Source organism: Stomoxys calcitrans, chromosome 4 (assembly GCF_963082655.1).
Source record: "Stomoxys calcitrans chromosome 4, idStoCalc2.1, whole genome shotgun sequence".
In the NCBI taxonomy this organism is placed as follows: Eukaryota; Metazoa; Arthropoda; class Insecta; order Diptera; family Muscidae; genus Stomoxys; species Stomoxys calcitrans.
The window spans coordinates 162,610,932-162,637,443 of NC_081555.1; the positions used below are offsets into that span (position 1 = coordinate 162,610,932).

At 32.1% G+C, this 26,512-nt stretch overlaps 1 protein-coding gene across 3 annotated transcripts in view; it reads right to left on the reverse strand.

Moving 5' to 3' along the window:
• Positions 1–26,172, reverse strand: part of LOC106091277 (uncharacterized) — a 41,166-nt gene extending 14,994 nt beyond the window's left edge. The window contains exons 1-4 of one of the 3 annotated variants that reach the window (XM_059366752.1): positions 26,031–26,172; positions 25,884–25,941; positions 25,113–25,252; positions 6,376–6,454 (exon numbers count right to left, since the gene is read on the reverse strand). In XM_059366752.1, coding sequence (XP_059222735.1) covers positions 6,376–6,454; positions 25,113–25,252; positions 25,884–25,922 — 258 coding nt within the window. In that variant the 5' untranslated portion in view covers positions 25,923–25,941; positions 26,031–26,172. Of the gene's footprint in view, positions 1–6,375; positions 6,491–25,112; positions 25,253–25,883; positions 25,963–26,030 lie in introns of those variants that run through there. The other 2 variants (XM_059366751.1, XM_059366753.1) reach the window with 2 other exon arrangements.
• Between the last annotated feature and the right edge of the window lie 340 nt (positions 26,173–26,512).

A 26,512-nucleotide genomic window follows, 5' to 3' on the forward strand; every position in this document is an offset into this window, starting at 1 on the left:
AAATTTATGGTGAAGGAATCCCTGAGGAGCTTCAAACCATTTAAGTCACCCGGACCTATTTTATCGCCACTCCTAAGGGTGACCAAATGACGATGTTATAATACTTCTAAGGGGTAAGGATACGAACGAGCTATGCAGAATTGCTGAAAGGGTCTTGCATATGGCATATGACTGGGCTAGACCCAGAGGTCTCAATGTTACCTCGAGGAAGGCGAAGGGGCCAATTTAACGCACCACATTTCCTCAATAAGACGATTTCGATATCTGACAAGGTCAAATACTTAGGTGTGATCTTGGACAGGAAACTGAATTGAAAGTGTCACATTCAGGAGCGTACTGAGAAGGCTCACAGATGTTGGGCACTATGTAGATGGGCCGTAGGCTCAAAATGGGGTCTGAACCCAGGAGCGTGATCAATACTTACTTACGCCTTAGTAGTTTGGTGGACTGCTATGGAGAAAAAGTGCAACATAAGGACCATACAACAGGTTCAGAGAACATGTTGTCTTGGCATAGGCGGTAAGGACCACGTCCACTAGGACACTGGAGACTATTCTAGATATCCGACCCATTGACATACATATTAAGTGTGGGGCGGCCATTGCGGCTATGAGACCTAAGGCGATGGGAGAATGGATTGGGAATGGGAGCTGCTCATACCATCGCGGTATAATCGAGGCGACGATAGGAAACCTGGAAGGAAGGGAAGAGGTTTCGGTAAAAACCTATATCGTGACTAGAGCTCAATCACGGACGGTTTTTGTACCCCTTTTTGAGGCTCTTGGATATATTTGGAATTTTGGGGTCATTTCAAAATGAAGGGGTTAAGGTTAATTACCTTTGAGGATGACGTATTCATCTTTTTTGTGTGGCCGTTCAGAGTGCATATAGTATGGACAATGGCTTGACGTAAACCGTCGAAAGATAAAGTTGGTGCTATTCACTAATATTAGATGTGTTCAGGGTACCTCTCCTAGATGGGGTGGACCTACCGAGTATTCAGTACTGAAAGGGGTCCTGACAAGTCATTGCAATGTCAAACGTCGCGCTGAACATATGACGGACTTTTACATTATAGACGGTTGAGCACCAACTATGGCACTGCCTAAAATTGCGGGGTAGGTGCAGAATTATGGCTAAACGAACACCTTTTTTCCTGCCTGTCTATACATGTTGGTTCCTTAACTTCTTTATTCTAATATCTGGCATTGTACTGCTGTGAATTTTGTCTGCGTTCTTCGGGGGCGACACAATGAACCTATGTTCCCTGAGTGAAGCTGATAGCGATTAAGATTGTTAGACGAGGCGAATTTAAAAATGAATTGACATATCAAGTTCCTTCAGCTGTGCTGATGCAGCTACCTTATTGAATACGCCTTGTTTACATGTTTTTAACAGTTTTTATGTTCTCTCATTTCCTTTTTCTTTTCTTTGGAGATGATGCTTACGAAAGAAACAAAATAGAACGTCAGATTTCTATTCGTTGCACATAGAAGCCATTTGTTTGGAAGAAGAAAAGTTGATCTATAAGAATCTATTGTCTGTGGTACTAAGGTGAAAAATGAATGTTGATGGGAAAGCCAAACATTGTACCTGCAAAGTACCTACAATTCTTAAAAGTCGGAAATTTTTTCCGTTTTTGGCAAAATCACCACATACACACGACGAGTAAAAGGCTTAGAGTAAAGTTAAAAAACCGCCTTTTTCGCAATAGAAAAGTAAATTTTTCTATAATCGAAAAATTGACTAGTGGCTTTGGATCTCTATGATATGAGAGCAGTTTCCACCCTATTTCTTAGTGGAATGTTTGTTGGCAAACCTACAATATACATTATTTCTAAAAACTGCAGATTACTTTTTATAGGTTGACTAAAATGAGATTCCAACCCGAATATTTCTTTGAAATCGTTAACCGAGAATAAGGATTAGTTTATTTTACGATTTCTGTTCGAATTTCGAAATGCAGAATGCTTTAAAATTTTCTAATACGAAAAAATGAAGGAGTTACAACGTTTTTGAACTAAAAAATGACCTCGAAAATTTAAGGCCCAAAATAAATAGATTTTTATGATTTTTTCATTGAAAACTTTGAAGTAATGCTACAATCAGCACCATTAGGGAAAGAGCTTTACTTCACGAATACAATAGTGTTTTCGAAGTTCGAAAATCTTAGGAAGCAATTTCGAACTCACATAGATTCCCAGAGTAAACATCAGACTCATGACATAGCTCTAACTTGGGTTCCAGGACGCGACGATATTCTACAAATATATGCAGTGGGATTAATATATTCATGGCTAAACGATGGAAAGGTGCGATGGATTTTTGGTCTGTCTTTAACAGGCTTGTTTTTGTTTAGAAAAATCAAGAAAAGTAGTCTTCATGAAGATGAGCTTGATCGAGCACTTGTTTTGGTCATGTCCGGGTCTGAAGCAGCATATGCTCTGCATAATGGGAAGGCGATTATTCTACGATTTCAATGTTCTTGAAGACGTAAGTTTTCGCTAAGATCCTCCACACGAACTTTTAGGTACGAAAGCACCAAGTGTACACTTAGACGGGTGTAGGGTAGGATTTATTTGTATTTTTGGATTATTCGTTAATAATTATTTGAAAATTCGGTTTCAGCGATTAATTTGAAATTTAATCGATTTAATATCTAATAAAACAAAACGGGGGTTTTTGGGTTCGGATTATTTGATCTTCCGACAGAAATTCTTAACTAACTAGAGCAAAAAAAAAATGGTAACCCAATTGATATCAGTACCAAGAAGACCCAAATCACCCAACAATCAGTTTTTTTATAATTTTAATGAAAATTGCCAATAATTTTCTTTAAAATGAGTTCAATAAAAGATTAAAAGAAAATATCGCTTCAATGTAATAAAATGCTAACGAAGTGGACTAAAATCAACTCTGCTTCAATGCTGTTGTCTTTATTGTGTGTTGTTGTTTGACTTGTATTTTTATTCTAGTAAAAAATAGAGTCCCTCGGATTTCGCAATATTTTATTAGGCATTTTTCCTGCGAATGAAGTCAGTACTACTAACCATGTCTCTTACTGACTTCTAGTGTAGCACTGTGATTTTAACCTGCAACTTTACTATTTATTTACTTATAATAAATAACTACAACCAAAAATAAGTGGTTGCTGAAAAACACAATTTAACTAAAGTCGTCATTCATAAATATGTATAGTACAACATCGAATTATTCTTGCCACTTAGGACATGTACTCATGAAATTGCATATTGATATTTTAAGCTATACAACAGTTATCAATGTGTAAACATACCTCACTCACGATGATTGAATGCTCTTTGTCGTTACATCTTCCAACTTTAACGTGATTGGTTCATTTTCACCATAAATGTGGTGAATATTTGAAACAGCTGAATAATTAACCAATCAGGTTGAAGGTAGAAAATGTAGTAGCCAATAAAAGCACATACGAGCAGCACGTATGCTTGCTTATCAAAGAAGGGTGAAATAGGTAGGTCGGTGTTGTGTGAGTTACACGACAAAGTCACACATGGATCTGACGGACAAAGTTAACCAACTTTGATAAAGGTGGACTTACATACCAAGAGGGCGCGCGAATTGCGTGCTTGCATGGTTGTAAAAAATTTAAATTAGTTAGGTTTGTAGGGTGTGAGTTACACAACAAACGTACGTACGCCTCTGACTGTATAAGTTAACCAACTCTTAAGTTGGAGGGAGTTACATATTACGCGAAGAACTTATGCGTGCTTAAGCAATCAGATGCGCCCTCATGCGTTCTTTGGGTTAAATTACATACCATGCGGCTTTTGCTACGCACGAATTTCTAAAAATCAGCTTATTTATATCATTTCTAAATTTAATTTCAATCGTTTTGCAGTTCCCTAATTTACGGACTATAAAACAATTTTGAGCAGTAAGCATATTCAAATCATATCTTTAATGCCCTGAAACGGGTTCAAAGTTGACTTATTCTATCAGGTGCACCTTAAAGGTGGAGTTACATACTATGCGCGCGTATGCAACTCTGCAAACAAATCCCACAAAAGCGACGCGCAAAAGTTAAACGATTCTAAACTTTGTTACTGCAGCTTTTAACGCGTTCACGACGCTAAACATTAATTTGTATTTGTTTACTGTCAAAAAATTTTTTTTGCAGTCTAGAAAATCTTTTATTAAATTCATTTTAAAACACCTTATTGATATTTTTTATTAAAATCAGCGTTAGAAAAGACAAAGACTTCAAATTTTTAAGTTTATTTGTATTAAAACAATGCAGTGTTTGAAAATGGCGCGATGCTAAGCCTTATTCACAAAACTTAATAAGAATTTAAAATAGGTTTATTGACTGTTCTCGAAAGGAAAACTGTCAAATGAACCTATTTTAAATATACATTAAGTTGGTTTAACAGGGGAGAAATTATATCCAGATCCAGAAACTCTGCGACTAAGGTGGGTGTTTCCGGAGGGATCTGGGTTTGAGTTAAACAGGTGACGTATGTGGTGTGGTCCCGGGTCACAATCTAGACACACCTTCTGGACGTTGGCATTAATACCTGTAGGAGTTGAAGATGCATCAGCTGACGGATGGTAATTGAGCTAGAATTACTCTGGTTTGCCGGGGAGGTCAATTTCCTCAGGTGAAAGGGATGGCGGTCGTTCTCTAAGGACAATATTCATCCGCATTTGCTACAGTTTCTGCATGAATGTTGTCCAGATCCGTTTGGTATGCCGCATGATATAGAGGTTCACTCTTTTAGAGCTGAACCTCTCGCCATGAGGCTACTGGACGGCGGATACCTATTCACAAGATGATGGTTTGGATAATACCTGCGGTAACATCCCAGAAGCTATTACTTAGGCATTTTATAATTATGTTTTCGCACGGGTAGGATCTTTGTCTCCTGATGAAGGTGGTCCACATGAGTGTTGAGGAGACAGCCCGTCGCAGTTTGAAGAGCTGTATTTCACACTGGCGATGCATAACTTACAACTGACCGGTCAATTGTTTTGTACGTTGTCAACGGGTTATTTTGTCAGCACCCCAAGTGCTGCCGGCAAGTGACTTGCAGTGGCATGTGAGGAGAAAGTGTACGAGCTGTCAAATGCGTCACCAAGTATTTAGGAACACTTGATGGTCGGAATCGTTACTCCATCGACTATCACATTCAGCACCTTACCCAACTCATACGTGTATGCAGTGAACAATGAGGCTAAAGATATGATATCTATATATGGCAGATATCTTCAAATGATTATTCAGTTCATGTGTTCGCCTGTGTCGACATTGGAAAGGCGAAATTTGATGGTAGCAACATTAAACAAGGGCCCTATCAATGTGGCTTTAGACCTGGTAAATCCACCCTGGACCAGATATTTACACTGCGCCAAATCCTGGATACGCGTTCCTCAGTAATAATAGGAAAGAATTTCTCCGAACCATTTAATACCAAACGAGGTTTCAGACAAGGAGACAGCCTATCGTGTGATCTCTTTAATATCCTGCTGGAGAATATTATACGAGATGCAGATGTGAATAGATATGGCACACTAATCACAAGTGAACACATGCTACTCGCTTATGCCGACCACATCGACATCATCGGTCGGTCACCGGAAGTAGTAACTGCTGCCTTTGAAAGAATCGAAAGAGAGTCAATGAAAATGGGTCTGGCAGTAAATGGAGATAAGACGAAATGGATGGTTTCAACTCCCAAAACACCTTGTGCAACCGAGCAGATAAAGAAAATGGAGAAATTTGGGAACCGAAACTTTGAGATAGGCAGTAACTTCATCAACCTCGGCACCGTCTTAACCAAAACGAATGACACCAGTTTTGAGATAAAGCGAAGAATAATACTGGTAAACAGATGCTACTTTGGACTAAGTAAGCAGTTTAGAAACAAGGCCACTTCTCGAGGGACGAAGATTACACTATACAAGACACTGATACTACCCGTGTTGTTATATGGTTCTGAAGCATGGGTACATGTGAAAGCAGATGAGGCAATGCTTGGAGTATTTGAGATAAAGATTCTTCGAAAAAATATTGAGACGACGACAGCATAGTTACACGCATCAAAATACAACGGCTGCTTTGGCTAAGTCATGTCAGAATGGATGAAGAAGAGTCCAGCAAAGAAGTCTTTTGTAGGCAAACGCGATGGTACACGCAAACCGGGAAGGTATGATTAACGTTTAGGTTTATACAATAATAATAATAAATTCATAATCCAAACATCCTTTAACTAACAAAAATAATAAAAAATTCAATTAGAAATTATAAAAAAAGAAATTACAATTAGATAACAAGAATAAATGAATTAACTAACATTGATATTTTTAATCTCATGATAAAAATTTTATTTAACTAACCTTTTCATCTAAAACCATAAAGTTTTTGTATTGCGTTATAATCGACTGCTCGATTTTATTTAGATCACTTAGAGAATATCTGAAATGTAAACAGGTTTATAAATAATTAGTTTCGCTGAAATAAAATTAAAAATATAAATAAAATTTAATTATTTTTATATTTAAAATCTTAAAAAAATCCATTTCTAAGTTTAATGGGTCGATTATGGATAGCAACCAACGTTCAGTTGAGTGGTTGCCTGACAACGCAACCAAAATAAAAATTTTTATTATGTATGGCAACTTTTGTCAATTGATGTCGGTAATAGTGTTCTGGCAGTCCCGCAGCTATACAATGTGTAAAGAAATAATAAAAGTAACAGAAAAATGCTAGAAGTTGTTGAACTATCTGTTTATTTATTAACCTGTAAAGCCTAGTACTGACTTCATTCACAGCGAAAATGCCTACTAAATTATTGCGAAATCCAAAATCATCTTATTCGTACTGGAGGGAAACAGTTGGTGCCTGAAGAATTTGGATAAGAATTTAAGGCTTTAAATACTGATCGACATAGTTTTAAATGGTTATGGTAAATCGTTATTTCAAAGTACTACAAAGGGTATGACAAAGTTGGTATACGTCAATTGTGTGGTGGGGTACCAAAGTTGCAAAATACTCAAAAAAGTAACAAAAAACTAAAAATAAAGATGTTTGTTCTAATATGGCCAAACTGTCACTGGTATTTTGGCAATAAATAAAATACCTATGTATATAAAAATCAATTTGTATTTGTTTGTAGGTTTGTTTGTTTGTATGTTTGTGTGTTCCTTATGAAAATGAAAAAATGAAAATTTTGCCCATGAACATTCCACTAAGGAACAGGGGCAAACTTCTTACATATCAATGAGTGCAGTCCGATTCAAGTTTAAGCTCAATGATAAGGGGTCTCCTTTTTATAGCCGAGTCCGAACGGCGTTCCGCAGTGCGACACCTCTTTGGATTTGAACCCAGGCTTTCAGCGTCATAAGCGGACATGCTAACCTCTGCGCTACGTGTGTTCCTTATAGACTCAGAAACGGCTGAACCGATTTTCTTGAATTTTTTACAGATGGTGCATAATGATCCCGTGGTGAAAATAGGGTACTACATTTTTTGATATCTGAAGGGGGGGGGGGGGGGACTCTCCCCCTTACCCTAATTTTCAGAAACGCCAGATCTCGGAGATTGGTGGTGTGATTTAAACGAAATTTTGTGTGCTCTTATATAGTACCCTAAAAATAAAAATTTGGTATCCAAATTTCGGATGGGGTACCTAGGGGGACCGCTCACCCTAAAACCTACCAAACATATATTTGACCAATCACGACAATATGGGACTCAAATGAAAGGTATTTTGGATAAGAAAACGTATCTGATATCCAATTGTCGGACCAAGTGCTAGGAGGACCACCCCCAAAACACCCCCAAATCGGACATATATTTACCGACCATGGCAATATGGGACTCAAATGAAACGTATTTGCGAGTAGAATACGAATCTGATATCCAAATGTGGGACCACGTTTCTGGGGGTCCACCCCTTCCCAAAAAAAAAACCCCAAATAGGACGTATTTACTGACCATGGGAATATGGGGCTTAAGAGTAGTATATATAAGGGGAATGTGGAACTTTGAGCATCGAGAGTATGAGTCATCAATGAGGATTGATGACGTCATAACCCCACTTCAACTTCAACTAGTGTTGGAGGGTGGGTGATGTAGATTGCTGACCGCAGCCTATAGTTTGGTTTGAGTGTGAGAGTTTATGATTAATGTTGAATGTTGTGTGACCACCACACTGGAGTGTGATGAAATAATTGTGGTGAGGGTAGTTCTATTTTTTCCCAGGAAGAACAAGAGTAAAAAAATATATTTGTTTTCGTATAAAAAGGGCAAACGGTTTCATATTGTAATCATTATATTAAAAATCATTTATTTAATCAAATTCAAAATAATTGTTATAAAAACGAGAGAATTTGTATGTAATATTTGTGAGAAAACTTACGAACATAATCAATCTTTGAATCGTCATTTGAATCGTCGACATTCAATTGAGTGTGTGAAATGTAATCAGAAATTTAGTACTTATCCAGAGCTTTTAAAGCATATGAAGTCAATGGAACACAATGAAAAAAAGAGGAAAAAAACGGTATACTGTGAAAATTGCAATTTAACTATTCCAAAAAAATCTGTGGAAGAATCATATCAGCACTAACACACACATCGATAAGTGTGTAAAATGGTTAGATAAGGATGTGTCTTGCTTTGGATCTAGCTTTCAAAATCGAATAGAAAGTTATAAAATAAAAAATAGTGAGATCAATAACATGATACCCGAAAACTTTTTCAAATCAATTCAAGAAAAAGTAATCAATATAATTCAAAAGGCGTTGCAAAAGCATGAATCTATTAAATATAATTGTACACTACATTGTAATTATATTTTGATGAAAGAGAAAGCGGAAGATGAAATTAGTTTATTTACACATCACACAAAAATGTTGGTACTATCTCCCTCAAGTACACTGGAAGAAATTTTAAATCATTATATTGAAAATTGTAATGAAATAATTAAAAAAATGAGTGAATTCCAAGAACGAGATAGTGGATGGACTTTAATCGAAATAAAACATCTAGAGATCAACATCAACAAATATACATGTTTGAGAGGATCTCAATACATAAATCTTCCTCCCAAAATAAGGAATAAAAAGGCTTGCATCAATGTGCAAAACAATGATGTTTATTGTTTTAAATGGGCAATAATATCATCATTAAATCCACTTCCAAAGGAAAAGAAACCACATAAATGTAGCAACTACAAAGTAACGGACATTAAGGCAAACATTATAACATTGGAAAATAATATAATATTAAATTTTGAAAACATGGAATTTCCCCTTACCATAAATAAAATCAGAGTCTTTGAGCTGCAGAATCCTGATATAAGTATAACTGTGTTCGGTTTAGAGGATGCTAAGATTATAGGTCCTTACTATTTTACAGAAGCTGAGAAATCGACTCACATCAATCTTCTCCTAATAGAAGAGGATGATAAATTTCATTACATCTGGATAAAAAATATATCAAGGTAAAAATAATAAGATATTATTTTGATTACAATACAATACTAATTTATTAAAAAAATTTATACATTTTTAGATTGTTGCGAAGTTCTATAACAAAGAATAAAAATAGGATTCATTTTTGTAACATCTGCTTAACTCATGTTTCTTCAAGTAGTAGACTAGAGAAACACAAACGTGAGTGTAAATAGATGGTGACAACAACCGTTAGAGATACAAAATTCAAGTAAAGTAAAATCAGTTCAAAAACATATTCCATTTGCATACAATTGTTATATCAAATGTTCATTTGATTCAAATTTAGACAAGATTAAAATTTATTCAGGTGAAGACTGTACAAAACATTTTTTTAACTCATAAGTGGGAGAGATTGTATGGATTTATAACAATTATTTATCTAAAGTAAAACCAATGAATTCCTTAACATCAACTCAACTACAATACCAAAAGGAACATCCGATATGTCATATTTGTGAAAAGTCTTTTTTAAATACTGATGTTAGAGTAGCTGATCATTGTCATTTGACAAGTGAATACAGAGAACCTGCTCATAAAAATTGTAATTTAGAGTATCAAATAGCAAATTTTGTTCCAGTATTTTTTCATAATCTTTCAGCATATGATTCTCATTTGTTTGTTAGAGAACTCTCCTCTGTAGTTGGTGATATAAATATTCTTCCATTAAATAAGGAACTTTATATTTCTATATCGAAAAGAATTTATATAGATTCAAATAAGAGTATTGAAATACGTTTTCTAGATTCATGTAAATTTATGGCATCTAGCTTTGAAAAGCTAGCGGGTTATTTATCTGATGAAGATTTCAATGCTGTTAAATCAACTTTTGTTAACGATAGTGAATTTAATTTAATGAAGCGTAAAGGTGTGTTTCCTTATGACTATTTAGATTCTCCTGAACGATTAGAAGAAAACGCTTTACCACCTATTTCCAATTTTTTTAATAAGCTAACTAATGAGGTTTGTAGTGAGGATGACTATACACACGCTAAAAATGTATGGAATACATTTAAATGTAACAATTTAAAAGATTACTTATTACTTTATTTAAAAGTTGATGTTTTGTTATTATGCGATGTGTTTGAAAATTTTAGAAAAGTATGTAAAAAAAATTATAATTTAGATCCATGTCAATATTATACATCTGATTTGTCTTGGAGTGCAATGTTAAAAACAACTGGAATAGAATTAGAATTATTAACTGACTTCGAAAAGTATAATTTTATTGTTGAGGGTATTAGAGGAGGGATTGTTCAAAGTTCTAAACGATTTTCAGTTGCAAATAATATATATGTAAGTGATTACAATCCATGTCAAGATTCAAACTTTTAAATTTATTTAGATGTTAATAATTTATATGGTTATGCTCATGTTATGTCACAGTATCTACCTTACAAAAATTTGAATGGGTTGGTAATACTGAAATGTTTAATTTGAATGATATCAAAGAAGATTCGGAGATAGGATATATATTAGAGGTAGACTTAGAATATCCATCCTCATGATGGATATTCTAATGACCTACCATTTTGCGCTGAAAATAAAAAACTTGGTTCTATGAGACAATCTAAATTAGTGTTGAATTTAAATGATAAAAATAATTATATCATACATTATAAAACTCTTCAACAGTGTATTAAACATGGATTAGTTAAAAAAAAAAATACATAGAATTCTTCAGTTTAAACAAACGAATTGGTTGCAAAAGTATATTTATTTAAATAACTATCACAGAACTTTAGCTAAAAATTTGTTTGAACAGAATTTTTTCAAATTATTAAATAATGCTGTTTATGGCAAGACGATGGAAAATGTTGATAAAAGAAAATGTATTGAAATTGTAACTAACTGGGAGAGTAAAGGTAGAAAATTGGGTGCGAGGGCTCTTATAGCTAAACCTAATTTTCATAGTTCACTCAAAATATCTAACGATATGGTTGTAATTCAAATGAAAAAATCGCATGTTGAATATAATAAACCAATATATATTGGATTTACTGTTTTAGAACTATCGAAATGGAAAATGTATGATTTTCATTATAATTATATGAAAATAAAGTTTAATCAATCAACTACTCTAAATTACATGGATACCGATTCATTTATTTATGATATTAAAAAAAAAAATTCTATGATGATATTCGAAATGATATCACAAAATATTTTGATACATCAGCGTATCCAATTAATAATATTTATAATTTTCCGTTAGAAAACAAAAAAGTTCTAGGAATGATGAATGTGGTGGAAAAATAATGAAGGAATTCATTGGTTTACGTTCAAAAATGTATTCAATTAAGATTGATAAAGTAGATGAAGAAATAAAGAAAATAAAAGGTGTAAAACATTGTGTTACAGCAAAACTTTCAACCAACGATTTTAAAAATTGTCTTTTTGAACAAATTTTTTGTTTTTGTTTATAATTGTATTCGATAGGTGGTTTTAAATAATTAATAATTTCCAACGGTGGTTGTAAATTACCAAAACTATCAAAATATTCCTTATAGTTGTAATTTTTGTAATAGGCAACCCAATATGTTCCTGGCCCATTAGTTGTATCTAAATTAACTATTTCACACTCTTGTCGTAGTGGTTTGTTTGGTAATGAGTCACGCATAAAAACCCCTCTAAAGTGTTTCAATGGCTTGCAGTACTTAACCAAATCGATATCCGTCAATGGTCGATTGGGTAATCTACTTAGAAGTTTTTTGGAGCTGGTTTATAGTAAAGTCCATATCCTTTTTTATAAGGTTTAAGATATAATCCTTTTCCCATAGCAATTGATTCCATATATCTGTTATGACGAGTAGCTTCAGCTAATTGTTCTTTTCCATTTTTTATATCCTTAACTGCTTTTACAATAGCCGATCCTCCAGTTGCTAAACCTCCAAGGGCTGATAACGCAGTTAAAATTGGAACTATTGGTAGAAATCCACCAATTTTTGGTACTCGAATGACTCTTGGTACACCAATATTACTCTTCTTTTTATTTTTAAAACTTGAATGTACAACGTTTTTTGCAATTTTTACAGCATCATATATATTTTTAGGTTTGTTATATTTTAATACTTTTAAAGTATTCTTAACTGTCGATGCAAATAATTTTTGCTTACATTGCTTTTTCTTCATTTTTCTTTTTGTTGTCATACCGAGTCCGAATTTAACTTTTGCTTTAAGTAAGTTTGTTACTAACCAAGCGTTTGCACGTTCTTTCCAATTGCTATCTGTTGATTTAACTCTTTGCCAAGCTTTTTCTATTAAAACTTTATCAGCTTGATGACGAGAATGAATATCTTTATTTTGTGAGTATGCAATATCGTGTTCTCTACAAGCTGAATCCAATAAATTTATTCCTTTGTCTCCTTGTGCTAAACGTTGTGCTAACTTAGTTCCTGGTCCACAAAATTGATATCCAGGTAAATGCACTTCAAACGGAAGATTATTAATTAAGTTGATTACCAATCCAAATCCAGTAACAGACTGTTTACATTTATTATAAATCTTGTAATTAATAACCATATTTTTATTTTTGATTATGTAGTGATAGGGTACACGATTTAAATGAAAATAAGAGTTTTTGTATATATATACTTAAATTTATATTGAAAAAGTTTAGTTAGCAATATGCGTTTAATAGAACAAACTAAACAGATTGCTGTGAAAAACATTGATAATGTCTGTTCACAGAAAAAAAGGATTGTACATAGTACTTTATTACCAAATTCTGTACGTGCCCTTATAGTAGGTCCATCAAATTGTGGTAAAACAAATGTTATGATTAGCCTCATAGAAAGCCCTAATGGTCTCAAATTCAGGAATATATATATATATATATATATATATATATATATATATATATTATATATATATATATATATATATATATATATATATATATATTTATATATATATATATATATATATATATATATATATATATATATATATATATATATATATATATATATTCTAAATCTTTATATCAACCAAAATATCAATATTTAAAAAACTCCAATCAAAGGAATAAACCTATTCACATTCTCTGAAAATGAAAAAGTTATAAGTCCAGCCAAAACAAATATGCATTCTATCATGGTATTTGATGATGTAATTTGCGATAAACAAAATACTATAAGGGATTATTTTTGTATGGGAAGACATAAACACATTGATTGTTTTTATTTATGTCAAACATATACAAGGATTCCTAAACACTTAATACGTGATAATGCAAACATGATTATCATATTTAAGCAAGATGAAATGAATATTAAACATATATATAATGATCATATCTTGGGTGACATGACATTTAAAGATTTTTTAAAGCTTTGTAGTGAATGTTGGAAAGATAAATATGGATTTCTTATTGTGAGCAAGGATGATCCCATTGATAAAGGTCGATATCGCAAAGGATTTAATTGTTTTATTCAGTTATAATATAAATCAGATTGATAACAGATATAATGTAGATTATAAACAGAATAGAGAGCAGATTGGTGACAGAAAGAAAGCAGATCGGTAGCAGATATAAAGCAGATCGGTAGCTGATATAAAGCAGATCGGTAGCAGATGTAAAGCAGATCGGAAGCAGATTGATACATAACCAAAAAAAAAAATAAAAAATAAAAAAAAAATTTCCAATCATGAAGAGACACAATTTGTTGAAAGAAATTGTAAAAACACGAGCAGAATTGAAAGAAAAGTTAGAAAACATTAAACTTGATCAAATAGATAGGGATAATCTATTAGAAGATACATTTCAACCAATAACAAAACCTTTGAAGGATATTATAGGAAAACTAGATGAGAACAAAAAAGAAAGTAATCCGTATTCTAATAAATATAATGATAAAAATATTTATGATTATAATAAACAATATGAAGACGATGGAAAACTTGATAAAAACAATAAGGATGATTATGATGATAGCTTTATATCAGACATTTATAATGATGATGATGACTATATGTCTAGCAATGGACTTCAAATGAGAGATATTACCTCAAGTAATGATAATGAAAGATATAATAATCAACATTCATCAACAATATTTCCGAATATAGTAAATTCTAGACATAAAGAAGATAATTCAGAAATAGAACAGATGGATATAGAGAAATTTTCACAAAAACGAAAATTTTCATCAGATGAAAATAACACTAATAAAAGGACAAGAAAAAATTATAATGTTCCAGTTGATTTAAAGAGAAAAGATTATACACTAGAAAAATGTGGAGTGAATCGGAATGAGCTTAGAGAAAAATTAAAACGATCTAATGATAACAATCTCAGTTTATTTGACGATAACGATAATAAGCGGATGAAAAAATTACATCTATTTTCAAAACGAAAATGTGAATTTCAGTTAAATACTAATAAAAAACGTATAAAATTAACTAACAACAAAATCATAAATATAAATAAACGAAAAAGACCCTCACAATTAAATACTGATAGAAAACGTTTAAAATTGATTAATAACATCCAATTAAACTTGAATAAACGGAAAGGTGTTTCACAATTAAATCTTGAAAGAAAACGTATAAAATTGAATAATGATAACTCATCAAAATTGAATAAACGAAAAGCTGTTACGCAATTAAATATTGATAGAAAACGAATAAAACTGAGTAGTGATAATCTATCAGACATAAATGTAGCATCTTCATTACCCAACGTTCTACAAACAATTATCGATAATAGACAATTAGATAAAGTCTATGGATTTCATATAGATACAAATGGAAATATGTATTTTGGAAAAAATCAATTAAAATTTAATGGATGTAACTCTATTCAAATTGGAGAATCTATTTGGAAAATGTCTCCAGGACTATTTCAACTCATGTTTCACATTAAACATCAACATTATACAAAGAAGGATTTAAATCAATATAAGGATATTTTGATGAGAACAAATGCTCATAAAAGAAACTATTCACCAGGAGAACAAATTAAGGGAACTCAAGCATATAAATATCAATTTATAATAAAACGGTTATTTGATGTGAATTCAAATAGGATATCCAAAGGTAATGGATTGAGTTTGAAATCATTAGACAATCACAAACCAAATTATATATATTGGGATGACCCTAACGAATTGGTTGACAGATTAAGATTGCTCCTTTCATCTGAAGGTGTTGGTCACAAAAATCACAAAAACGAAATTATTTCAATTGTTGACGAATTGCGAGAAGCACATATTATTAAATAAAAAAATCAAAAATGTATACAATCAATAAATTTGGAGAGAGCGGAAGTAAAAATCAAGTCAACAATGCAATGCTAAAATTGAGTTTAGGTAGATCACTTGGAATTACTATTCACAGCAATGCTTTAAACTTTCATGGGAAGAAAATAACTAATTTAAGTTCTCCCTCTGATCCTGATGATGCTGTAACAAAAATATTTTTGAAAAAAAAATAGATAAAATCGAAAATAAAATCAAAAATCAGCAAGATGAAATACTTTGAAGATTCGAAGAATTACAGAACACATACATATAGAAAAAATTAAAGAATATATTTTCAAATGGGTTGAAGTGGAAAAAATTGTTCTAGAAAATAAAAAACATATTGAAGCTATAAATAGTGATTTATCTAAACTAAAAAGTGTGATTGATCAATTTAACAACAACTTGAGTACCAATTTGAATATTTTGAAAAATCATAATATTGAAGATACGAAAAAAATTATTGAAGATACTTTAAAAATAATAAATATCCGATTTGATTCCATCGAAGATTTTCTTTTTCAAAGTATTGGATATACTAGAAAAAATAAATATTTTAATTAAATATTTAAAATCAAAAATAAGATATAGTAGAGGGTATATAACATCAAAACAAAACAATTTTTACTTCAATCGACAACATCAATATGGAGCTTAACCAGGATAAGAGAGAAATTGTTAATGAACTACACAAGCAAGCACGAAAAAATTTTGAAAGGAGACGAGTGGTTATGAAGGGTATCGATGATTTGTGGCAAGCGGATCTTGTTGAAATGGGGAGTTATGTGAACTTTAACAGCGGATATCGATATCTTTTAACCGTTATAGACACATTCTCGAAAAAAGCTTGGGTTGAAGCAATAAAAAATAAAACAACTCAAAGTGTAGTAAAGGCTATGCAGAAAGTTTTCAATCAAAGTAGTCGAAAACCCGAAAATTTACAAACTGATGATGGAAAGGAGTTTTTTAATAACAATTTTTCTCAACTTATGCAAACAAATCATATAAATCATTATTCAACATACAGCACTCTAAAAGCATCAATCATAGAACGATTTAATAGAACACTGAAAGGAAAAATGTGGAAAGAGTTTAGTTTTCGTGGAAATTATAAATGGATTGATATATATAAAAACCTAGTTAATATATATAATAACACATTTCATCGAACTATAAAAATGTCGCCGAATGATGTGAATTCCTTAAATGAGAAATCACTTTTAGATTCAGTCTACAACAACCTCAAGGTATTTAAAAGACCAAAGTTTAAAATCAATGATAATGTGCGAATAAGTACAGTATTTCACAATAAAAGAATAATCAATTACATAAATCATTTATTCTAACGTCAACCGTAGAGATGTCGATAACATTAACCTTAAATGATGAAAAATCAGTACTTGTCGCCAACTTCTTTCCACCAATAATTTTGAAACAAAGCTATGTTTGCGGTTTAATAAGTTTTGATACATATCACTCAATACCAAATGTTGATGAAGAGAACAATAAATTTCATAAGGTGGACATGAAATAACTATTACTCTTGGATCATATGAATTTTCGAATATATCTGAGTTAATAACGGATGAATATCGCAAGCTTAATAAAAAAATGGAAATCTTATTATGAAAGCAAATTACAATACACTTCAAACATATCTGAAGAGTACGCTTGATCCAATATATTTTGATAAAGAAAACACTATTGGTTCATTATTAGGTTTTAGTAAAAGAGTACTTGAATCGAATGTTGATCACTATTCTGATAAAGTGATAGAAATTACAAAAGTAAACACTATAGTTATTGAGTGTAATATTGTAACAGGATCCTATATAAACAAAAAGTCAGCGCACAACCTTCATCAGTTTTCACTCGTCGTTAGCCCAGGATATAAAATCACGGAAAATCCCACTAACGTTATATATCTACCTGTAAATACAAACACAATAAATACCATTGTTTTGAAAGTTGTTGATCAATCTGGAAAATTGAAAAACTTTCGTGGGGAAAAAATTTCAATTAGATTACACTTGAAACCATCTAAAGAATGATAATATTTAACAAAAAGGAGGTATTTGCGGATATAACAACCACTCAACCATTAACTTTGAAGGGATACACAACTAAAATATCACATCACCACAACAGGAAACATAAAGGATTAAAAAGGAAAAAGAGAAATATTTTAAGTAAAACTAACTAAGAGTTCCTGGAAAGTTTGGGTTTCACACTAAAATAATAAAGGGTTGAGTTTAAAAATGAGTAACATTATTAATGTTTTACAAAAACCACAATTTGATAATGCTATAATAAGAAAGGAGTATCACAGCTATATTTCATATTTACAATCATTTCAAAATAATGATGAAATTAGGATTTCCATTCAAAACCAAGACCTGTATGTCGTTCCTGGTGAGAGTTTTTTATACATTGAAGGTTTTGCAACAAAAGCGGACTCTACAGTATCAGCATCGATAAAGTTATTAAACAATTGCATAGCACACTTATTTGATGAGATAAGATATGAACTTAATGGTATAGAAATTGATCGTACACGTCATTTGGGTATAGCTACAGAAATAAAAAATTATGTATCATTAAATGAAAGCGAAAGTCGAAATCTAGTCAACGCAGGATGGGCTCCATTTAATACAGATGATCTTAATCTTGTGAGTGGATATTTTAATTTTTGTGTTCCACTGAAAATGCTTCTTGGATTTGCTGAAGATTTTGATAAAATTATAGTTAATGCTAAACATGAATTAATTTTATTGCGATCAAAAGATGATACGAATGTATTGAAATCTATCATTTCCAGTGAAACTTGTAAACTATCAATTTTAAATATTACATGGAAAGTTCCACATATTCAACTTGCTGATGTATACAAGCTGCAAATGCTTAAAGAAATTAATAACCGTCAACCACTAAATATATCATTTAGAACATGGGATATGTATTATTATCCTGCAGTTCCATCGAATACAAAAGTTTTATGGAATGTTAAGCTTGCAAATGAAAATGAGCGACCACGTTTTCTTCTTTTAGGATTCAAAAGTAGTGAAAAAAAATTTATTCGCTGTGATATAACAAACATTAAGGTTCATTTGAATTCTGATACATATCCATATGATGATCTTAACCTCAAGTTTGATAGGAACCGTTTCGCCCTACTTTATGATATGTATATAAAATTTCAACAAAGCTACTATACACCTGAACCGCAACCTTATTATTGTTCTTGATGTAACACATCAAAATGAAACAGTAAAAACTGGCCCCATCGATATACGAATTGAATTGGAAACATCTAAAAATATATCACCGAACACATCTCTATACTGTTTAATTATTCATGATAAAATGTTTGAATATATACCTCTAACAAATGAAGTAAGAAAATTACTGTAAATGTAACTATATTTTTTATCTATAGAAATCATAAAATAAATAAAAAGCAAAAAACAAACACAAACAAAATGATTTTTTTATTAATAATGTAAAATTAATATATAGGTGAGTTGTTTAAATGTAAAGAGGGAGAGGTAGAATTATTGTTTAAATATAAAGAGGGAGAATTAATGTCGAGAAGAGAAAGAGAATTTTTTATTTCGTGTTTGCTTTACATTTTTCGAATATATAAGGTTGGGTATTTATACTACATTAATTAGTATCTCTCCAACACACCTCCAATAGTGTAGATATAAGAAAATAATAAATTAACATAATGAAATTATATTGGGTATTACTTTGTTCTGTTCTACTTCATGTAACAATTCATAATTCATTATCATTGCCAGTTGTATTTGATTCCACAACTGATTCAGCGTTATCCATTACATCTGATCCTACAATCGACTTAAATTCAAAAACCGTTGAATTTAATTTAACACTACCAAACAAAGATATTCTTAAAGTAAATATTTCATTTGTTATGATGAAAGAAAGTGAAATATGTATTAGAAAACAGAGATGAATTTTATATAAAAAATGAAACAGATGATGCAGACTTATCAACTAGCACCACTACAATAATTCCTATAGAAAGTGAAGAAAAATATTTTACTGTCGATGAAGCTATAGAAGCATTTCGCAAAAGGTTAATTACAAAAGAAGCAGATATTGGTGGTATACTGGATGCTGCAGAACCTTTTTATCGTCATTTTAATTTACAATATGAAGATTTAAATATACCAATCCGTTGTACATATGATAGTAACTACATGTTACGTCAACTAAAAATAAGTTTTTTTGAATATCGTGAAATTGAACAAGAACGAATTTTAAGTAATGGTGAAATTGAGAAAGTTCGAGTTCAAGATATAAAAAAACATTTAGAAAATATCGTAATAACTGATATTGAGAACTATACTCAAACATATAAAATGGAAATAAGTGAGAAAACAGCAATTAGTTCTCTTATATACATTGAATTGAATAGTAGTATGTATTTAAATAAATTAATATTCGTTGTTGTTTTAATTATCATATATAGAATATATCCTAGTATTCAACAACAACAACAACAATACTATCCAATACCTTACAATAGATGTAATCAAAATCATCAATATGATAGATATAATACCAATCAAAATGCTATTTTTGATGGTGACACTAGTAAACGTATAGAATTTCGAATAAAAGTATCAAATAATACAGGAGCAAGAGTATATTTATCAATTCAATTATTAAATAATGCAACAATCGATGAGTCACTAACAACAACAACACCAAGAAATAGTCAAACGGATAGACCTAAAATTTTTACTATTGATGAAGATATTGAAGTATTTAGAAAAGACTTAATAGAAAAGGAAACTAATATTGGTGGGATCATTCAAAGTTCTACAGTGTTCTACAGTCATTTCAACTTAAAATAAGAAAATGTAGAAATTAGACTCATATGTAGCTATTACAGTAACTACACATACCGCAAACTCAACATTTATTGTTTTGAGTATAATGCTAATAAATTTGAGTATAATTACAAATATAATCAAAGTACGAATGAATTTAACCCATTATTTGAATGGGAAGAAAATGGTATAAATATCAGGACGCTTGATGTTAATGATTATTTGCAAACGTTACACATGAGTATACAGTAGTTCTCACCGGAATAAGAAAAAAAGCAATATGATTAAAGAAATATATAATTTTTTAAAAACATTTACCAATATCGTTTCCGAAGAAGATAAAAATAAATTAATTAATATAAAATCTCATCTGAAATTTGTGGATAGTTTAAAAAGTAGAGAAAGTAAATATGGTAACCACTATGACTGCTGTGTTTGGTCAAATGATAAAGCACAATGTGGTCCAGATACATGTAATTGTATGTTCTATGATATAGATAAAATAAAGGGAGAAGCAGCTGCTGCAAAAATAATTAAAAATTATAAAAATATTTACAATACAGTTAAAAACAATCATTGTAATTTTAACAACCAATGAGTAGAAATGTCTAAAAACAATTTCATAATTATAGATGTTCAAGGTTTTTTCTTAGATAATAAATTTATTGCGAAGGAAATTTGTATTTTTGAACATAATCAGACAAATAAAAAGTTTATTATATACCCCCTTGCAAATTTTCTTCCTTATCATTAAAGGAAAAGATTACAAATAACTGGCTTACGAAACATTTTCATGGGTTGAGATGGAATGATGGTAACATCATTTTTAAAGAATTTAACGATTATTTTAATAAATTTATAAAAAAACAAGAAAATCTAACAATATTTGTGAAAGGATGTGAAAAACAAAAATGGATAAAGCAATTAATAGAAGAAGATATAAATATAATAAATTTAGATGATGCTAACTGTTCAAACGTATGTAATCTTTACAAAAATTATTTGCATATGAAAATTTGTAGTTATCATAAACAACGCCCTAATTATAGATGTGCTGAAAAAATGTTATTTTATTAAGTCAATTTATTAATGTTTTTTTTTTTAAATAAAGCAAATAAAATAATAACATATCGTTTTTTCTTTATTTAGGATATATAAGGCTATGTAATGTAAGTATACATTAGTTCCTTTTTTCATTTTGTTGGGGTAACTTCTCAAAGAAAATAATATTATCAACGAATATAAAATATCTATTAAAAGAATACAACTCCTACATTGATAAGGAACATAAACAATTTTTTGAAGAGATGATTGAAGAATTAAGGATATATAAAAATGTATATACTTCATTTATACAAACAACACATGGAATTCATACATGGGACTGCAAGCTGAACTCGATAGAAAATATAAATATTTGTAGTTGTATAATTAAATATAATCGTTACACCCTATTACAAAAACTCTACAATTTATACTATCGCATTCTTTGCAATAAAAGTGTAATCAATTCTTAACTTCAACTTGAATTTTTTTAATTTCCTTTACCGCAATTGGGCTTAGTAATATGTGTGGTATAGCAAATATTCATAAATATAAGTTAACCACCCTGTTCGCCCCTGTTCCTTAATGGGCACATTTACATTGTTGCATTGCATTTGCATACGTTAACCACTATACCACCCTAGTACAGAAAACTTTTCAATTTATGTTATAGCAGCACTTTTGAGTTTGAGCTTTGTTATTTTCTTCACCACAATGATTGAAATTTAAAATTATGAGAAAGCATACCAGGCATTTGTGGAATTATATAAACGTGAAACCAATTATTAACTTCAACTTGAATTTTTTTAATTTCCTTTACCGCAATTGCGTTTAGTAATATGTGTGGTATAGCAAATATTTATAAATATAAGTCAATCACTAAATCATCCTAGAACAGAAAACTTTTCAATTTTTATTATCGCAACACTTTTGAGTTTGAGCTTTGTTATTTTCTTCACCACAATGATTGAAATTTTAAATTATGAGTAAGCATAGCAGGTATTATATGTTAACCACTGAAAACATTTTTATATAACACCCTAGTACAAAAACTGTTGCAGGCATATGTGGTACAATATATTTTTATAAATATATGTTAACCACCATAACACCCTACTACAAAAACTTATATAATTTTTTACTCTTGTTCTTCCGGGGTAAAAATAGAACTACCCTCACCACAATTATTTCATCACACTCCAGTGTGGTGGGCACACAACATTCAACATTAATCATAAACTCTCACACTCAAACCACACTATAGGCTGCGGTCAGCAATCTACATCACCCACCCTCCAACACTAGTTGAAGTTGGGCGATGAGTCATCATCGAAATCTGCCACTGCGCCCTGCGATCTGCGCCCTGCGATCTGCACCCTAATGTCCGTCCACACATTTCAACCGGCGGCCCGCCGTCTGACCACATACCCCCTGCGGTCGCCACCTGCGCTACGATCGGCTGCGGTTACGGTCGGGTGGGGTTATGACGTCATTAATGGGGTGGGGTGGGGTGTGGTTATGACGTCATCAATGGGGTGGGGTGGGGTTATGACGTCATCAATCCTCATTGATGACTCATACTCTTGATGCTCAAAGTTCCACAATCCCCTTAAATATACTACTGGGGGTCATCCCACCCCCACAAAAACGCCCAAAATGGGCACATTAGCCAATCACGGATACATGGGACTCGATTTGTTTGTTCTGTATAGAAGAAAAAAGGCAGAACCGATTTTCTCAAAATTTTCGCATATTGTGTAGGTTGGTCTGAAAGGAAACATAGGCTATATAATTTTTCGGTATCGGAAGGGGGACGGACCCTCCCCCTTATGCCAAAAAGACAACCCAAAATCAAAAGTGGTCCGATGGGCACTATAAGGGTATTAAATGAAAGGTATTGGAGACCAGAAAACGAATGAGGTATTAAAATTTGGGTCCAAGTACCCAGTATGCATGGCATTGTACCTCGCAAATGTCGCCAACATTAAGAGGGGATAAACACCGCTTTATCCGATATTCTCGCCTGGATTCGAACGCGTTCAGCGTCATAGGCTACAATGGCACGAATTCGATATCTGCGTTCAGGGCGAAGTATCCCCACCCTAAAGAGATATTAGAGAGTTAAAGAACACGCAGCGGAGCGGGCCCGGTTCGGCTAGTAACATACATTGTTGACGGTATTAAGTGAATTATTTATATTGACAGATTTATTTTATTCGTTGATTCATAGAAAAATTTTAAGTAGGACATATGTTCCTTGACATCATGCTATCAAAGTTTAATGTCGTGGGAGATTTTGACTGAATTCCAAAACGTCCTTAAAGGTTGTCATCAAATAATTTACGTATGCATAGCATAATTTTATACTTTAGTTTTCTTAAAAGTTTTTATATCTGCAAACATAGTCTTTTTGGAGTTTTGTAGTAAAATGTAATGCAGAATATTTGTTGTTTTGACACCTTTTCTCAAAAATAAAGTTTCATGTTAATTTCATGCACCAATTCAAAAAAAGTACGACAGAAATTCAACAATTTGATAACGAACATTTTTGACTTTGGCTTAATCGTCCTAAAACGAAGTATATACGGCACCAACTAAGGAAAAATATTACTTTAACCCATAAATGTACATTTAGTTTTTATTTATTATTGACGATTAGGTTAAGTGTATAGTGGCCATTGGTTATTTAAAAGCGCCAATAAATCGCCTTGTCATATCGAGCATCATAGGCACTCAGTATTTAAGCAAGAGCCGGTGTCAACCGACCTCTCACTGAGACTGTCCACTCGATACCGCTGAATGTCCGCGACTGCAAATACAGCTTCTCCGTATGGAGAATTCCACTATCCGCAACCTGTGGACGCGCCCGATAGCTCGCAGCTAAGCTTCTCGTGACAGCAATAGACGCCCACAGATCGGAGCTCAATGTTCCAGCCCGTGTGTTGCTCAAAGCTATCCCGTGCCAGGTGTATTGATCAGAAATTGCCTTTTGTTTCCCAATTTGAAAAACTAGCACATAGTAGTTTGCAACTGAACGTGGCTTCTCGTTTTGCTTCTCCTTTTATAATCTTTTCAGTTACCCTGTTATTGTCACAGTATTGAAATTAGACAAGATTTATTGTCTGACAGCAAATCATGGTGGTCGTTGGCGAAGGAAATAAAGCAGAGGGAGAATTGTATAGGCTGCGACATGACACACATCACCTGTTTACCTGCCCAGCCAGACCCACTCGACTCAGACCCAGATCGCTATGGACGCACCCCACCTTAGTCGCAGAGTTCCTGGATCTGGATAATTGACGGAATCAAGCAGATGAAAGATAGATCACAGAACACAACAACAGTAAGAATTTATATTAAAAAGGATCAAATTTCGTTTACGATTTCTTTATATACCATGAGACTACACGCCATACCAAAGCTGTTTTGAGCTCGCCATAGGTATAAAATAATAAAAACCATCTTTACTTACCTTCTTTTGCTTTGTATCCATTTTTTGACATCTATAAATTTCGCATATTTTGTTGTATCAATCTCGACAATAAAATCGATGAATGGCAAATATTTTGATAAAGCCTCTAGCTTTGCCTTTACTTGAGCATCCATTTTTATCTATAAATAAAATTGAAAAAGGTATGCATTAACAACGGCAAAAGATTGGCATTGGAAAAATTCTATAAAATTGAAGAGCCTTAAAGTTTTTTTTCGATATTTTAACCAAACTTAACAAAAATTGGATACTCAAATAAGACTTTGGGTCATTTATTGCTTTTTCCAAACATACCCAATTTTTAAAGACCTATGGCGCTTTTGTGTTGTTGCAACGTTTAAGCAAAAAAAGGAAACCTCATATATGACTACCAAAGCATATGAAGACTTGAAGGTTCTATGGGTTAAAATCAAATTGGACATAATAACTAGGTATAGGAATTGCTTCCCACACAATGCATTACAAACAAATGTAATAAAGAAAAAATAATAATTCTTTCCAAATTTTACACATATTCTAAGATGTATGAATGTTAGTCTTAACCGAGTTTATTGTCATAAACAAACGCTCTTGTACCGAATGTACCCATTAGATTGTTATATAGTTGTCCACATCTTTGTTTTGTTTTATATGCATTAAGGACGTCTATCTGTACCCGATGGTGGTAAGCAGGGAAAAGTGGCCCGCATTTAACTAAACACAGAGATTATGTGAATTGCAATGAACAGAGTGCAACAACTAGAAGAAACATACCTGACATACAAATCGACAGACAAAAACTACAATAGTCATCAACTGTTGATTCCAAATTCTAGAAATTAGCAATAAAGGACTGATGTAAAAGAGCAAAACGCAAACATTTCATTTGGCTTCCTGAAATCTGTGTTCGATGCTGCATACCTTCACATTTAATGCACTGAGAAGCAATTGATATCGCAATTTCTATCAATTCGTTTCACAAACCTTGCAATGAAATATCTTATTTTCTTATTTCATACTTTTTTTGTATTTTGTTTATGCTACTTTACTACTTTATTGTTTGAGACCATTCCCAACAAGCTACTCTCTCTAACAAATTACGTAGTCAAATCCTTGAATTAACCGGCGTTTAGATTTTAAGCGTCTGAGCCCAATCAAAGAGTTTAGAGTTAAAAGGCAGTATGCACCTTTGGCGAAAATTTCGTTACTATAAAGTCCTAAACAGAATGAGCGCATTGAGAAACGACGCGTTGAAAATTGCAACTCTGCATACAAATGTTAAAAAAGCAACTTGCGAAAAGTTAAAATTTTTGACTTTGACGACCAAAAACACTACTTCACGTGTGGCAACACAGAATGACGCTTGCTTTCAAGCGTCAAAGTTGAAATTTTTTTTACTTTTC